The 16,786-nt window shown below is 47.6% G+C and overlaps 1 protein-coding gene across 1 annotated transcript in view; it reads right to left on the reverse strand.

The window, feature by feature from the left end:
• Positions 1-307: 307 nt before the first annotated feature.
• The window catches only part of LOC129846183 (angiomotin-like protein 1), a gene marked incomplete at its 5' end in the record, with an annotated part of 18,094 nt that continues 1,615 nt past the window's right edge, over positions 308-16,786 (reverse strand). Inside the window, 10 exons of the mRNA XM_055914147.1 lie at positions 308-796; positions 946-1,460; positions 3,520-3,636; positions 6,789-7,003; positions 7,167-7,316; positions 7,854-7,975; positions 9,474-9,551; positions 12,200-12,344; positions 13,017-14,407; positions 14,491-14,664. Of these exons, the coding sequence (XP_055770122.1) occupies positions 735-796; positions 946-1,460; positions 3,520-3,636; positions 6,789-7,003; positions 7,167-7,316; positions 7,854-7,975; positions 9,474-9,551; positions 12,200-12,344; positions 13,017-14,407; positions 14,491-14,664 (2,969 nt within the window). The remainder of the gene's footprint in view (positions 797-945; positions 1,461-3,519; positions 3,637-6,788; positions 7,004-7,166; positions 7,317-7,853; positions 7,976-9,473; positions 9,552-12,199; positions 12,345-13,016; positions 14,408-14,490; positions 14,665-16,786) is intronic.

Below are 16,786 nucleotides of genomic sequence, written 5' to 3' on the forward strand. Positions count from 1 at the left end.
TTAACCTCTCAGGTAATGAGGCCTGTATGAAACACACACACACTGTTTCTCCTGCTTTGTCATGTAGAAAAGAAAAGGCCTCATTATCCAGGACTCTGTGTGTGTATGTGAACAGTAAAACATGGACAATGCCGATCCTGGAGGGACAAAGTCAGCAGTGAACAGGCTTTTATTCCAGCCCTTAACAACATACATACATACATACATACATACATACATACATACATACATACATACATACAACATTGTTGATGGGTAATACAATGAATTGATTAGAAAACAAAGTTACACAGACTGACAGCAGGGGGAGACAGAGTACATGTTTATATTCATTGTCACGCAGCACAGTAAAATCCATTTACAAATCAAAGAAGTTTGAAATGTTTTTGTGGACGAAATCAATATTAACTCTCAGCAGAAATAAGTTTTACAAATCTAATCTTTCTGTACCGTTCATTTGTACGAAAATGCATGCTTTCCAACAAAGCAAACTTGCCTCTGAAATGCATTTAACTGAAGAAAAACACACACACAACTTGAAAATAACTTTACCAGACTAAAGGCACACTTTTAGAGCAGGACAGAGGTCTTCCCCATCTCTCTCTCTCTCTCTTTCTGCCATCCAATGAGCCTCCAGTTTCCATCACAACTAGTCTATCAGTCAGCCATCGTTACTTTAGTTTGTTTCATCCTCAGTTGTTCAGCAGCAGCTTCACAAGACCCCACCGTGTCCATTAGATAAGGATCTCCACTAAGTCTGTGCCTGGTAGGTGTGGGGGCTGGGCTCTAGTCTTATCTATGGAGACAGAAAGAACACTTAGCTGAAGAGATGTAGAATATCAGATCCAACGTTAGAATTTAGTTGCTGAACTAGGGGTCAGTTTTACATTACATTTTGGACTGGGTTCACTGTTCCTTGATTGTTCAGTCTTAGCTGTCACTCACCTGTCCTCTGGGTCCTGGCCAATCCCAGCCAGGCTCTGCTGGGGAGGGGCAGGACTTTGAGGGACTCGGAACCTTTGTCAGTCTGAGTGCTGCTGTCTCTACTACCCGTCTTAGAATGGGAGGACAGGAGAGGAGTGGAGGGGAGGGAGAGGGGGAGGGTAGAGAATTGAAGGGAGGAGGAGAGAGGCAGGGTGGAGGAGAAAGGCAGGGTGGATGAATAAGATGGTGTAGTGGAGTAGGGGAGGGTGGATGAGAAAGCAAGAGTGGAAGGGAGGGAGGAGGTGGTAGATAAAGAGGAAGGTGGGGAAGAGAGGAAGGGGAGGGATGGGAGGTGGTTTCTTTCTTTCCTCTCGTCTGTCTGAGAAGCTTGTCGTGGGTGCAGTCCTGTTGCTAAGGAGATGGAGGGGGTGGAGCGGGCAGGGCGGAGGGCGCTGAGGTCACCGCGAGAGTTCCGTTGCTGTAAAACCTTTATCAACGCATCCTTCTCTATCAGCTGGGCATACAGGTTCCTTATCCTGTACACAAACACAGAAAACACAACATTGATCCTATTGACTAAAAGACAGAGTGAACCAATACAAATAAATCAACAATTAAGATGCCTTTTAGACAAGATCAACCGCTCCACAAATTTCTTGTTAACAAATTATAGTTTTGGCAAGTCGGTTAGGACATCTACTTTGTGCATGACACAAGTCATTTTTCCAACAATTGTTTACAGACAGATTATTTCACTGTATCACAATTTCAGTGGGTCAGAAGTTTACATACTGTGCCTTTAAACAGCTTGGAAAATTCCAGAAAATTATGTCATGGCTTTAGAAGCTTCTGATAGGCTAATTGACATCATTTGAGTCAATTGGAGGTGTACCTGTGGATGTATTTCAAGGCCTACATTCAAACTCAGTGCCTCTTTGCTTGACATCATGGGAAAATCAAAAGAAATCAGCCAAGACCTCAGAATAAAAACTTGGGACCTCCACAAGTCTGGTTCATCCTTGGGAGCAAATTCCAAACACCTGAAGGTACCACGTTCATATGTACAAACAATAGTACACAAGTATAAACACCATGGGACCACGCAGATGTCATACTGCTCAGGAAGGAGACGCGTTCTGTCTCCTAGAGATGAACGTACTTTGGTGCGAAAAGTGCAACTCAATCCCAGAACAACAGCAAAGGACCTTGTGAAGATGCTGGAGGAAACAGGTACAAAAGTATCTATATCCACAGTAAAACGAGTCCTGTATCGACATAAACTGAAAGCCCGCTCAGCAAGGAAGAAGCCACTGCTCCAAAACCGCCATAGAAAAGCCAGACTACGGTTTGCAACTGCACATGGGGACAAAGTTTGTTCTTTTTGAGAAATGTCCTCTGGTCTGATGAAACAAAAATAGAACTGTTTGGCCATAATGATCATTGTTATGTTTGGAGGAAAAAGGGGGAGGCTTGCAAGCCGAAGAACACCATCCCAACCGTGAAGCACAGGGCTGGCAGCATCATGTTGTGGGGGTGCTTTGCTGCAGGAGGGACTGGTGCACACACAAAATAGATGGCATCATGAGGATTAAAATGATGTGGATATATTGAAGCAACATCTCAAGATATCAGTTAGGAAGTTAAAGCTTGGTCTCAAATGGGTCTTCCAAATGGACAATGACCCCAAGCATACTTACAAAGTTGTGGCAAAATGGCTTAAGGACAACAAAGTCAAGGTATTGGAGTGGCCATCACAAAGCCCTGACCTCATTCCTATAGAAAATTTGTGGGCAGAACTGAAAAAGCGTTTGCGAGCAAGGAGGCCTACAAACCTGACTCAGTTACACCAGCTCTGTCAGGAGGAATGGGCCAACATTCACCCAACTTGTTGTGGGAAGCTTGTGGAAGAATACCCGAAACGTTTGACCCAAGTTAAATAATTTAAAGGCAATGCTACCAAATATTAATTGAGGTTATGTAAACTTCTGACCCACGGGGATTGTGATGAAATAAATAAAAGCTGAAATAAGTAATTCTCTCTACTATTATTCTGACATTTCACATTCTTAAAATAAAGTGGTGATCCTAACTGACCTAAGACAGGGAATTTTTACTTGGATTAAATGTCAGGAATTGTGAAAAACTGAGTTTAAATGTATTTGGCTAAGGTGTATGTAAACTTCCGACTTCAACTCTATATACTCTATATGAGCTGCACTACCTGAGCCACTTGTGTGGGTTGTAGACTCCGTCTCATGCTACCACTAGAGTGAAAGCACCGCCAGCATTCAAACGTGACCAAAACATCAGCCAGGAAGCATAGGAACTGAGAAGTGGTCTGTGGTCACCACCTGCAGAATCACTCCTTTATTGGGGGTGTCTTGCTAATTGCCTATAATTTCCACCTTTTGTCTATTCCATTTGCACAACAGCATGTGAAATTTATTGTCAATCAGTGTTGCTTCCTAAGTGGACAGTTTGATTTCACAGAAGTGTGATTGACTTGGAATTACATTGTGTTGTTTAAGTGTTCCCTTTATTTTTTTGAGCAGTGTATATATATATATATGTGTGTGTGTGTGTGTTTGTGTGTACCTGTGCTCCATGTCATTGCAGCGTCTGGTAGCCTGCTGTACATCATCCTCCTGACACAGTGTGCAGCCCGTCATCTCACTGTAGCTACCACTGCGAGAGTGCACCACCAAGGGGTCCCTACACACACACACACACACACACAACCTTGTGAATGTTAACCTGTTTAAAGGTCTTACTCACATTGGCTACAGAGAGCGAGATCACAGTCGTCCGGAACAGCTGGTAGAAGGCATTTCGTTGGTCTGGTCACAGGTAGGTTTCCCTTTGTAACCAGTGATAGTTTGCAAGCCCTGCCACATCTGACAGACGTCAGAGCTGGTGTAGTAAGATCCGATCTTAGTCCTGTATTGACGCTTTGCCTGTTTGATGGCTCGTCAGAGGTCGTAGTGGGATTTCTTATAAGCGTCTGGAGTAGTGTCCCTCCCCTTGAAAGCGGCAGCTCTACCATTTAGCTCAGTGCGGATGTTGCCTGTAATCCATGGCTTCTGGTTGGAATAAGTACGTATGGTCACTGTGGGGACGACGTTGTCGATGCACATATTAATGATACCTGTGGCTGATGTGGTAAACTCGTCAATGTTATCCGTTGAATCCCAGAACATATTCCAGTCTGTGCTAGGGAAACAGTCCTTTAGCTTAGCATCCGCTTCATCAGACTACTTCTGTATAGAGCACGTTACTGGTACCTCCTGTTTTACTTTTGTTTTTAAAGCAGAAATCAGGAGGATATAGTTATGGTCGGATTAGCCAAAGGGAGGGCGTGTTAGCTATGTACAGTATGTACACCTCTCTGTGTGTGGAGTAATTGTTTTTTTGTTGAACCTTTATTTAACTAGACAAGTCAGTTAAGAACAAATTCTTATTTATAATGACGGCCTACTGGGGAACAGTGGGTTAACTGCCTTGTTCAGGGGCAGAACAAGAGATTTTTACCTTGTCAGCTCAGGAATTTGATCTCACAACATTTTGATTACTGGCCCAACGCTCTAACCACTAGGCTACCTGCCGCCGCTACGCTCTAACCACTAGGCTACCTGCCGCCTCTACGCTCTAACCACTAGGCTACCTGCCGCCTCTACGCTCTAACCACTAGGCTACCTGCCGCCTCTACGCTCTAACCACTAGGCTACCTGCCACCTCTACGCTCTAACCACTAGGCTACCTGCCGCCTCTACGCTCTAACCACTAGGCTACCTGCCGCCTCTACGCTCTAACCACTAGGCTACCTGCCGCCTCTACGCTCTAACCACTAGGCTACCTGCCGCCTCTACGCTCTAACCACTAGGCTACCTGCCGCCGCTACGCTCTAACCACTAGGCTACCTGCCGCCTCTACGCTCTAACCACTAGGCTACCTGCCGCCTCTCCGCTCTAACCACTAGGCTACCTGCCGCCGCTACGCTCTAACCACTAGGCTACCTCCCGCCTCTACGCTCTAACCACTAGGCTACCTGCCGCCGCTACGCTCTAACCACTAGGCTACCTGCCGCCTCTACGCTCTAACCACTAGGCTACCTGCCGCCTCTACGCTCTAACCACTAGGCTACCTGCCGCCGCTACGCTCTAACCACTAGGCTACCTGCCGCCTCTACGCTCTAACCACTAGGCTACCTGCCGCCTCTACGCTCTAACCACTAGGCTACCTGCCGCCGCTACGCTCTAACCACTAGGCTACCTGCCGCCTCTACGCTCTAACCACTAGGCTACCTGCCGCCGCTACGCTCTAACCACTAGGCTACCTGCCGCCTCTACGCTCTAACCACTAGGCTACCTGCCGCCTCTACGCTCTAACCACTAGGCTACCTGCCGCCTCTACGCTCTAACCACTAGGCTACCTGCCGCCTCTACGCTCTAACCACTAGGCTACCTGCCGCCTCTACGCTCTAACCACTAGGCTACCTGCCGCCTCTACGCTCTAACCACTAGGCTACCTGCCGCCCCGGTGATCTAGAGTTGTGTCACCTCTCTGTGTGTGGAGTAGAGGTGATCTAGAGTTGTGTCACCTCTCTGTGTGTGGAGTAGAGGTGATCTAGAGTTGTGTCACCTCTCTTGTGTGTGGAGTAGAGGTGATCTAGAGTTGTGAACTTCTCTGTGTGTGGAGTAGAGGTGATCTAGAGTTGTGTCACCTCTCTGTGTGTGGAGTAGAGGTGATCTAGAGTTGTGTCACCTCTAGTTGCAAAGGTAACATGCTGGTGATAATGAGGTCACACAGATTTCAGTTTCCCTGCATTAAAATCACTGTCCATGAGAAGCGCTGGCACAGGGTGTGGATTTCCTTGTTTGCTTATGGCCCTATGCAGCTGATTGAGTGTGGTCTTAGTGCCAGCATGGGTTTGAGGAGGTATATAGACAGATAGGAAATATATAGATGAAAACTCTGTTGGTAGTTAGTACGGTCTGCAGCTTATCATGATGTATTTTAACTCTGTTGGTAGTTAGTACGGTCTGCAGCTTATCATGATGTATTTTAACTCTGTTGGTAGTTAGTACGGTCTGCAGCTTATCATGATGTATTTTAACTCTGTTGGTAGTTAGTACGGTCTGCAGCTTATCATGATGTATTTTAACTCTGTTGGTAGTTAGTACGGTCTGCAGCTTATCATGATGTATTTTAACTCTGCGGAATTGGTCAGGAGCCCGTGGAAAACAGCTTCTATCCACTGCAGCGCCATCTCTACCTGTGTGCATGAGTGACCTGTTGGGATGTGTGTGTACCTGTGTGCATGAGTGACCTGTTGGGATGTGTGTGTACCTGTGTGCATGAGTGACCTGTTGGGATGTGTGTGTACCTGTGTGCATGAGTGACCTGTTGGGATGTGTGTGTACCTGTGTGCATGAGTGACCTGTTGGGATGTGTGTGTACCTGTGTGCATGAGTGACCTGTTGGGATGTGTATGTACCTGTGTGCATGAGTGACCTGTTGGGATGTGTGTGTACCTGTGTGCATGAGTGACCTGTTGGGATGTGTGTGTACCTGTGTGCATGAGTGACCTGTTGGGATGTGTGTGTACCTGTGTGCATGAGTGACCTGTTGGGATGTGTATGTACCTGTGTGCATGAGTGACCTGTTGGGATGTGTGTGTACCTGTGTGCATGAGTGACCTGTTGGGATGTGTGTGTACCTGTGTGCATGAGTGACCTGTTGGGATGTGTGTGTACCTGTGTGCATGAGTGACCTGTTGGGATGTGTGTGTACCTGTGTGCATGAGTGACCTGTTGGGATGTGTGTGTACCTGTGTGCATGAGTGACCTGTTGGGATGTGTGTGTACCTGTGTGTGTTGGCTGTAGCAGCAGTCTCCATGTTAAAGTGTCTCATGGCGTTCTCCTGCAGGTACTTCTGTTCCCAACGGGTAGAGTCAGCCTCTAGAGCCAGAACCCTCTCCTCCCTCTGCCTCAGCAGCTCCCTCAGAGCATGGGCACTGCCCTCCCCTACACCCCCACCCCCACCTGGCCCAGTGGTCCCAAGCACACCCCCACACACTCTCTGAGGGGAGGAGAGCGAGGCAGAGGTGTGGAAGAAGGAAGAGACATATGTAAAAAATGAAACAGTTTTAGGACAATCCAGACCCACTTGTATGCATTAATAAATAGCATATGACCTGTTATGACATTGTTATGACCCGCCAAGAGAGCGTTATGTGTGGTACCTGTTGCGTGCGCAGTGTGTGTAGCTCTCTCTCCAGCCGTGTGCGCAGGCGTCTCTCAAGCTGCTCTCTCTTCTCACACGCCGTCTGCAACTGCACCACAGCATGCTGCAACCCTTCCACACGTGCCGCATACACACACTTCACACGCAGCTACACACACACACACACACACACACACACACACACACACACACACACACACACACACACACACACACACACACACACACACACACACAGACCAGGGAGGAATGGACACAGATACAGTATGTTGGATTGATCTGTATGTGTATATGGTGTGTGAATAAGTGTCTGAATGAATGACGTAATGTGATATACTGTGACGTGATGTACCGTGACGTAATGTAATATACCGTGATGTGATATACCGTGACGTAATGTGATATACTGTGACGTAATGTGATATACTGTGACGTAATGTACCGTGACGTAATGTAATATACCGTGATGTGATATACCGTGACGTAATGTGATATACTGTGACGTGATATACCGTGACGTAATGTGATATACCGTGACGTGATGTACCGTGACGTAATGTGATATACCGTGACGTGATATACTGTGACGAAATGTGATATACCATGACGTGATGTTGATGTACCTTGACGTAATGTGATATACCGTGACGTGATATACCGTGACGTAATGTGACGTGATGTATACCTCCTCCTCTAAGTGTAGTGCTCTCTGCTGGGCGCTGCTCAGAGCTGACTCCAGTCGCTCTGCCCTCCGCTGCTGCTTCTCCACCTCTTCCTCCAAACGCTCTTTCTCTATCAGTCCATCCCCTGAGAGACAGTGAGAAAACAGAGAGAAGGAATGGGGGAAGATAAAAGATAAGAGAAAAAATGCTCAAATCAGACTTACTAACCCTTTAAAGTTAGAATTAGAGAACCCGATACTCCTCATGACTGGAATGTTCAGAGGTAGCAACAATGCATCCAGCTCTACAGTTGACCAAACTCTAGGTAGGGGTGGATGTGTGTTGGGGGGGGATGGTGGATTAAGGGGGTGGGGGGGGGGGGGGGGGGGGGGTTTAGTGGAATCTGCTGGGCTGCATTCCCAGCACAGACCAGATCATTCCCCTTTGTCTCTGGGTTAACATGTCACACACATGCGGAAGAGGGGAGAAAGACAGGTGTGTGTAAAGGGAGGAGGGGAGGAGGTATGGTGCAGAGTATTTGGGTAGTTTGTGGGGGGGGGCTGACAAGTTGAAAGAGCACCTGTCCAAAAAATGCTATAAGATATCCCCCCTTTCCCTCCCTTTGCCTGTCTCTACTGGCCTCCCCCTCTCTTTATCTCTCCCTCCCCACTCTATCCCTCATTCCTGGTGTTACATACCAGACAGCCCAGTGAAATACAACAAACACTTCTTCTCCTCTCTCATTGTGCCCAGGGAGGGAGAGAAATGGGGAGAGAGGGAGTGGTGGGAGAGAGAGAGAGGGAGTGGTGGGAGAGAGAGAGAGAGAGAGAGAGGGGTGGGAGAGAGAGAGAGAGAGAGAGAGAGAGAGAGAGAGAGAGAGAGAGAGAGAGAGAGGCAGTGGGAGAGAGGGGAGTGGAAGAGAGAGAAGGAGTGGAAGAGAGAGGGAGTGCGTGGGAAAGAGAGAGAGAGAGAAAGAGTGAGTGGGAAAGAGAGAGAGGGAGGGAGAGAGAGAGAGGGAGTGAGTGGGAAAGAGAGAGAGAGAGAAAGAGTGAGTGGGAAAGAGAGAGAGGGAGGGAGAGAGAGAGAGAGAGGGAGGGAGAGAGATAGAGCGTGAGAGAGAGGGAGGGAGATGAAGAGAGGGAGGGAGATAGAGAGAGAGAGCGTGAGAGAGAGAGAGTGAGGGAGGGAGAGAGAGAGAGAGAGGGAGGGAGATAGAGAGAGAGAGAGAGGGAGGGAGATATAGAGAGAGAGCGTGAGAGAGAAAGAGAGAGAGAGGGAGGGAGAGAGATAGAGCGTGAGAGTGTGATAATGTGAGAAAGGTGGTGGTCAGGAGGAGAAAGTTCTCTCTGTTCCTCTCTGTTTGGGTTTCCAGGCCAGACGAGGTCACTGTCTGTATTCACACTGACTCTCTAATAAAAGTGTGTGTGTGTGTGTGTTTGTGTGTGTGTGTGTGTGGCTAAAAGGAAATGGGATAATTGTATGTGTGCTGAATTTAGCCTGGGAAGAGAGGGAGTGGTGGAGAAAAGAGAAGAAAACCTAAATGCTGGGTGTGTCCTCATTCCCACTCACAAACACTCATCAACACCACAAACACACAAACACTCATCAATACCACAAATACAGACACAAACACACACACTTACTAAGCTCAGCAGCATGTCCATCCTCCTCTCCTTCTGGCTCACAGCACGCTAGCTGTTGATTGGCAGTCTCCAGACGATCTGAGACATAACATAGATGTGACACAGTCACACACAGACGTGGCACAGTCATACACAGACGTGGCAGTCATACACAGATGTGGCACAGTCATACACAGACGTGACACAGTCATACACAGATGTGGCACAGTCATACACAGACGTGACACAGTCATACACAGACGTGGCATAGTCATACACAGACGTGATACAGTCATACACAGACATGATTGTCATACACAGACTTAACAAAGTAATACAGAGACATAACAGTCATACACAGACATAACATAGTAATACATAGACATGACACAGTAATACATAGACATGACACAGTAATACACAGACGTGGCACAGTCATACACAGACGTGGCACAGTAATACACAGACGTGGCACAGTCATACACAGACGTGGCACAGTCATACACAGACGTGGCACAGTCATACACAGACGTGGCACAGTCATACACAGACGTGATACAGACGTGACACAGTCATACACAGGCACACACAGACATACACAGACATGACAGTCATGACAGTCATACAGAGACATGGCACAGTCATACAGAGACATGGCACAGTCATACAGAGACATAACACAGTCATACACAGACATGACACAGTCATACACAGACGTGACACAGTCATACACAGACGTGGCACAGTCATACACAGACGTGGCACAGTCATACACAGACGTGGCACAGTCATGGCACAGTCATACACAGATGTGACACAGTCATATACAGACATAATAGTCATACAGAGACGTAGCACAGTCATACACAGACGTGGCACAGTCATGGCACAGTCATACACAGTCATACACAGTCATACACAGGCGTGACACAGTCATACACAGACATGACACAGTTATACACATACATGACACAGTCATACACAGACATGACACAGTCATACACAGACATGACACAGTCCTACACAGACATGACAGTCATACAGAGACATGGCACAGTCATACTGTTTCTCAAATGATTGCCTCGCCTGGTTTACCAACTACTTCTCTGATAGATTTCAGTGTGTCAAATCAGAGGGCCTGTTGTCCAGACCTCTGGCAGTCTCTATAGGGGTGCCACAGGGTTCAATCCTCGGGCCGACTTTCTTCTCTGTATACATCAATGATGTTGCTCTTGCTGCTGGTGATTCTCTGGTACACCTCAACGCAGACGACACCATTCTGTATACTTCTGGCCCCTCTTTGGACACTGTGTTAACTAACCTCCAGACAAACTTCAAGGCCATACAACTCTCCTTCCGTGGCCTCCAACTGCTCTTAAACGCAAGTAGAACTAAATGCATACTATTCAACCGATCACTGCCCGCACCTCCCCGCCCGTCCAGCATCACTACTCTGGACGGCTCTGACTTAGAATACGTGGACAACTACAAATACCTAGGTGTCTGGTTAGACTGTAAACTCTCCTTCCAGATTCATATTAAACATCTACAATCCAAAATTAAATCTAGAATTGGCTTCCTATAACGCAACAAAGCATCCTTCACTCATGCTGCAAAACATACCCTCGTAAAACTGACCATCCTACCGATCCTCGACTTCGGTGATGTCATCTATAAAATAGCCTCCAACACTCTACTCAACAAACTGGATGCAGTCTATCACAGTGCCATCTGTTTTGTCACCAAAGCCCCATATACTACCCACCATTGCGACCTGTACGCTCTCGTTGGTTGGCCCTCGCTTCATACTCGTCGCCAAACCCACTGGCTCCAGGTCATCTACAAGTCTGCTAGGTTAAGCCCCGCCTTATCTCAGCTGACTGGTCACCATAGCAGCACCCACTCGTAGCACGCGCTCCAGCAGGTATATCTCACTGGTCACCCCCAAAGCCAATTCCTCCTTTGGTTGTCTTTCCTTCCAGTTCTCTGCTGCCAATGACTGGAACGAACTGCAAAAATCTCTGAAGCTGGAGACTCATATCTCCCTCACTAGCTTAAAGCATCAGCTGTCAGAGCAGCTCACAGATCACTGCACCTGTACATAGCCCATCTATCTACCTACCTCATCCCCATACAGTATTTATTTATTTATCTTGCTCCTTTGCACCCCAGTATCTCTACTTGCACATTCATCTTCTGCACATCTACCATTCCAGTGTTTAATTGCTATATTGTAATTACTTCGCCACCATGGCCTATTTATTGCCTTAACTCCCTTAACTTACCTCATTTGCACTCACTGTATATAGACTTTTTGTTTTCTTTTGTTCTACTGTATTATTGACTGTATGTTTTGTTTATTCCATGTGTAACTCTGTGTTGTTGTATGTGTCAAATTGCTATGCTTTATCTTGGCCAGGTCGCAGTTGCAAATGAGAACTTGTTCTCAACTAGCCTACCTGGTTAAATAAAGGTGAAATTAATAAATACAGAGACATGGCACAGTCATACAGAGACATGGCACAGTCATGCACAGACATGACACAGTCATAACATAGTCATACAACATAGATGAACATGTTCAACTCCTCTTTCTTCTATTAACACAACTTATTGGTCAAAATGACCCAGATCCCAAACATACAGCTAAGAAGAAGGTTGAAAAAAGGGTGACGGCACTTTAAGGACCCAATTATTATTTACTTTATTTTCAACATCCTTTTACAGGTCCCTCCCTCCTGTCCTACCTCTCAGGTCTCTGTTGAAGACAGTCAGGCGTCTAATCTCCCCCTCCAGTTTGCATCTCATGGTTCGGTCCAGTCCCTCCCTCTTTGACGAGCTCTTCATCAGCCAATCATACTCTTCAGAGATCCTCTGGAGCTCCTCCTCTAACTGCAGTACAAGGAAGAGTAGTTCGTAGAAAAGACTGAAATAGGGTCAGATATGTTTCTTCCCCTAATGCTTTAAGGCAGAGTGGATGATTAGTTGACTAATTGAATCAGGTGTGCCAGTTTAGGGTTAGTACAAAAATGTGTGTGTGGGGGGGGGGGGGGTTGTTAAACCCTGGTATGAAGCAGTTTTTATATCAATATCAAATCATTTCTGGGTAACAATTAAGTACCTTACCGTGATATAGTTCCATTCAAATGTTCAAAAATATCTTTATAGCAAAACCATTTCTCAAGCAAGAATTCAGCTAGGACTGTCTGGGAGTGGTCTAAACGGGGAGGGGAAAACTGAAACGTAGCTGTTATTGGCAGAGAGGTTTGGAACTATTTGTTATTGGTCTATTAATCAATTTACCACATGGTGATGTCACCATGGAAAGCCAAAACTGCTGATTATAAGGTCCTGTGTAGATTGTATTTTCAACAAGCAACTATCAGGAAGTAACAATGATCAAATGTGCTCACACTTTTACAGTGTTCATTTTATCAGCTGTTGTACAATATGATATAAAACACAATATGATACAAAACACACAAAACATTAAAATATTGACTGTAATGGGCCTATAAGGTTATAGTGAATCAGTTATACAGTCACATACAAACTCCCTCATACCCAGTGCAGTTTGGAGGCCTTCTCTCTGTGTGTCAGCAGCTCGTGTCTCAGAGTCTGGTTCTCCTCACACAGCAGCTGGACCATCTGCTGCACCTTGGCTGCCATGACCACCTCCACACCGGAGGGGCCTGGGGAAGGTTGTTGAGGCTGAGGTTGGAGCTGAGAGACACGGGTAGAAGTCTGGGCCTGGATGTTGGGGAGAAGGGCGGAGGTGTGGGTCTGGGAGGGTGTGGGACTGTGGTGGTACTGGACTGAGGGACCCCCTAGGGCCCCGGGGTGGTGTCGCCTGCTCTGGTACTCAGGTGGGGGGTTGCTCTCAGCTCTGGTTGGCTGGACTATGGACCAGTCCATTATTGTGGAAGAGGGGGAGTCAATGAAGGGAGGGCCCAGCTCAGAATGAGAGGAGGGGGGCTGGGGTTTCCCTAAGGGGGAGCAGGAGGGCGGCTGAGTGGGCTTGAAGGGGTACTCTGGTGGGGGTCCGCGGGGGTCTACTGATCCTGTGAGTGGGGTTGTGTTTAGGGGTGGGGAGTAACTGGGGGAGGGGTTGCTAGAGGGAAGGTTACTAGTTCCATTGGTCTCAATGCTGATTTGGAGGATCCTCTGGCTGAGGGAATACACATGACCCTGCTTCAGTTCCCTCAGAGCAGAGTCTCCATTGGCCCCTCCACCCCAGATAGACAAACCCTCAGCCTCATCCCCATCACTCATAAAGCCTTGCTGAGGGCCCAGGGGTGGGCTGGGGCTGGGGAAAGGAGAGGGGTCAGTGTTGGTGTCAGGGCTAGAGGTCTCAGAGGAGCTGTTAGGAGCTAAGCTGGTCCAGGCTGAGAGCTGGCTGTCTGGGGTGTGAGAGGGGCTAGGCAGGCTCTCCTGGTCCTCCAGTGTATAATACAGCTGGTCCTGGTAGTGGTGTTGTCCCTGGGTCTGGGCCTTGGCCTGCTCATAGCTCGGCAGCTCCTCTAAACTGGGCTGGAGGGAGGGTTGGGGATGAGGGAGAGGGGGCTGGGGGGGTCCATGTTTCTCCACGGAGCCACCGTCAGCCTGCTGCTCCTGCCCCTGAGGCTCCTGCCGAGCCCAGCGCAACTGGGGGAACTGGGGGTGAGCTAGTGGGCGGTGAGGGAAGGTAAGGGGGTAAGGTGGTAGTTGGCTGTCTGAGGTGGGGGCGCCGCTACAGTCTGTACTGCTGGGCGGCTGCTGCAGCAGGGGTGGGGAGGCCACCTGGGAGGGCTGCATGGGGTTCAGGTTGTCACTCTGAGGCCCCCATCCTCCCTCTCCTCCTCCTCCGTAGCTGGTTTGTTCTTGTATGGTGCTTGAGAGAAGATTCCCGCCCTCCTCCTCCTCTCCTCGCATGGCGCTCACACAGGGGTGGGACACAAACGCCAAGGCTGCATCACCTAGGAAACAGCAGGGGTCAGAGGTCAATTTCAGGTGAATAATGCCTAAGGCCTAGCTTATCTCCCCCTAACTGCTAGTGTACCTGGTTCCCTGGCAGGTGTGGAGGTGCGATGGGTGGGATGGATGGACACTGACAGTGGATGAGTGGTCATTGAGGTGGGGTCATTGTTGATAGAGAAGGGGACTGTTTCTGGGGGGCACTGTACGACGTCCTCCAGTGCAAAGACTCCTGGGAAACTATGGTACAAAGAGAGACCTGGAAAAGAAACAAAACATAAATAGTTGTTTTTACTTCTAAGTTATAATAGGTTAGGGACCAGGTGAGTGTTAGTGCCTAGTTCTCAGGAGACAACACTGTCTGGTCATCTGCTGTCCTCAGCATTCCCATCCTGGTGTTTCCCTCCAGTACCTCTCAAAGCAAACAGACTCAACCACATGTCCAACTATTGCCTGTCCTCTGAGACACACACACAGTAAAATGTGGAAGATGTCCAGAGAATATTTGAACCATATGCATAGCAAGCTTGCTGTTGTGGCCTACTGGACAACTGACACATTAACCCAGGGTTTCCCAAACTCGGTCCTGCCCCCCGTTTCCCAAACTCGGTCCTGCCTCCGGTTCATGTTTAGTTAACTGATTCAAATAATCAAAGCTGATGATGAGTTGGTATTTAAATCATCTGTGTAGTGCTAGGGCAAAAACCAAAACGTGAACCCAGGGGGGGCCCCAGGACCGAGTTTGGGAAACCCTGCACTAACAGACCGAAATAGAACTCTGACACACTAAAGGACAGAAATAGACAACTGAACTGACACATTACGGAACGAAATAGAACCAGAGCCAAATGCCAGCACTATGTAGTCAGTTATAACTGCGACCAAGCCGCTATGCACACTTTGAAGACAACACCCAAAAGTTATTTAGGCAAGTTTACTTCCCGAAAGCCGGGCAGAGACGGCCCTACAAAATTTGAGACAGCTCAATGAGTCTGTGCGTGCCGCAAGGAGCGCGTGGATTGAACTGACCAAAACATCACATGCTGTAAGAAAGCTGACCTCGCGCACTTCTTTCCCTTATACAGGCATAAACGTTTACCTCGGTACTAAATGACCGGTCGTGTTGAGAAACTTCTCTCCGCACGCTAATGGTGCAACCGGTCTTGATGCTGACTCCACCGGCTTTCAGAAAAGCAGATTCGGGCAGAGGCGCAAACAGCAGTGGGTCAGCGACAGTAGCGCGATAATAATCAGCCCCGGACCGTTCGTTCTGGCATGAGCAGACTGACAACGCAAGACCTGCAGTTCAGGGGGGCGTGCTGGGGTCCTAGCGCCCGCAAGTTAATAACCAGGGGTCTTCTTATTATTATTAATTAAGGTTTTATGACAGACTACACCAAATGATGTATTGCTGCCACCTACTGAAACAAAAAATATTCCATTGGGCGGTAGACCCCACATCATACAAAACATGAATAAACAAACACCCCACTCCTTCAGGCACAGTTCTGATCCCCTCCTGAACAAGCTCGGGGCCTGTGACGATGGAGCATTCGTCAACAGGATTCTTTGTAATACCTCTGCTGTAAAATCCTTGAGTCCTAATAAACACTCAGCCACACTCACAATGATGCCTGTTTTCTCCGATTTCCTCTCTGTTCGCACTGTGCAGTTGATAACCAATGCAGTAAATGCTACAAAGTCCACCTTGTTTTAACATGCAACATGTCAGAATCCCTCTGCAGACAAGGAATATTCTCTGGTGTCTCTACTCCTGCTACCATTAGTTCTTCAACTCCACTCCTTTCTTCCACTCGTCTCACTGCTTCCGGATAGGAGACATGCTGGACAGCTCTTATGTGGGTCAGTTTGCATGCATCAACCACTTGATCCAATTCTTCACATATATACGGTATCCTTTGTATTTACTTCTAGCGCCAGGATACAGCATATACGTGAAGAATTGGATCAGGTAATGGCAGTAGGAGTAGAGACACTAGATAATATTCCTTGTCTACAGAGATCCTGACATGTTGCAGAGATAACGCCCTGCTTCAAAGATCCACACACGTTTCCTGTGACACATTGGTGCAGTTGGCATCCGGGTTAAGCTGGCATTGTGTCAAGAAGCAGTACGTCTTGGTTGGGTTGTTTTTACGGAGGACGATTGTTTTTACGGAGGATCGACCTTCGCCTCTCCCGAAGTCCGTACGAGAGTTGCAGCGATTAGATAAGACTATAACTACCAATTGGATACCACAAAATTGGGGAGAAAAAGGGGTAAAAGTTCAAATATATATATATATAAATAAATAAAAAGATCCCCAAACAACACACTCCAATCCCATATCTTCTTGAGGCGCAGAGCACGCTCTTCTCAT

The sequence above is a fragment of the Salvelinus fontinalis genome, unplaced genomic scaffold (genome assembly GCF_029448725.1).
Source record: "Salvelinus fontinalis isolate EN_2023a unplaced genomic scaffold, ASM2944872v1 scaffold_0473, whole genome shotgun sequence".
Classification (NCBI taxonomy): domain Eukaryota; kingdom Metazoa; phylum Chordata; class Actinopteri; order Salmoniformes; family Salmonidae; genus Salvelinus; species Salvelinus fontinalis.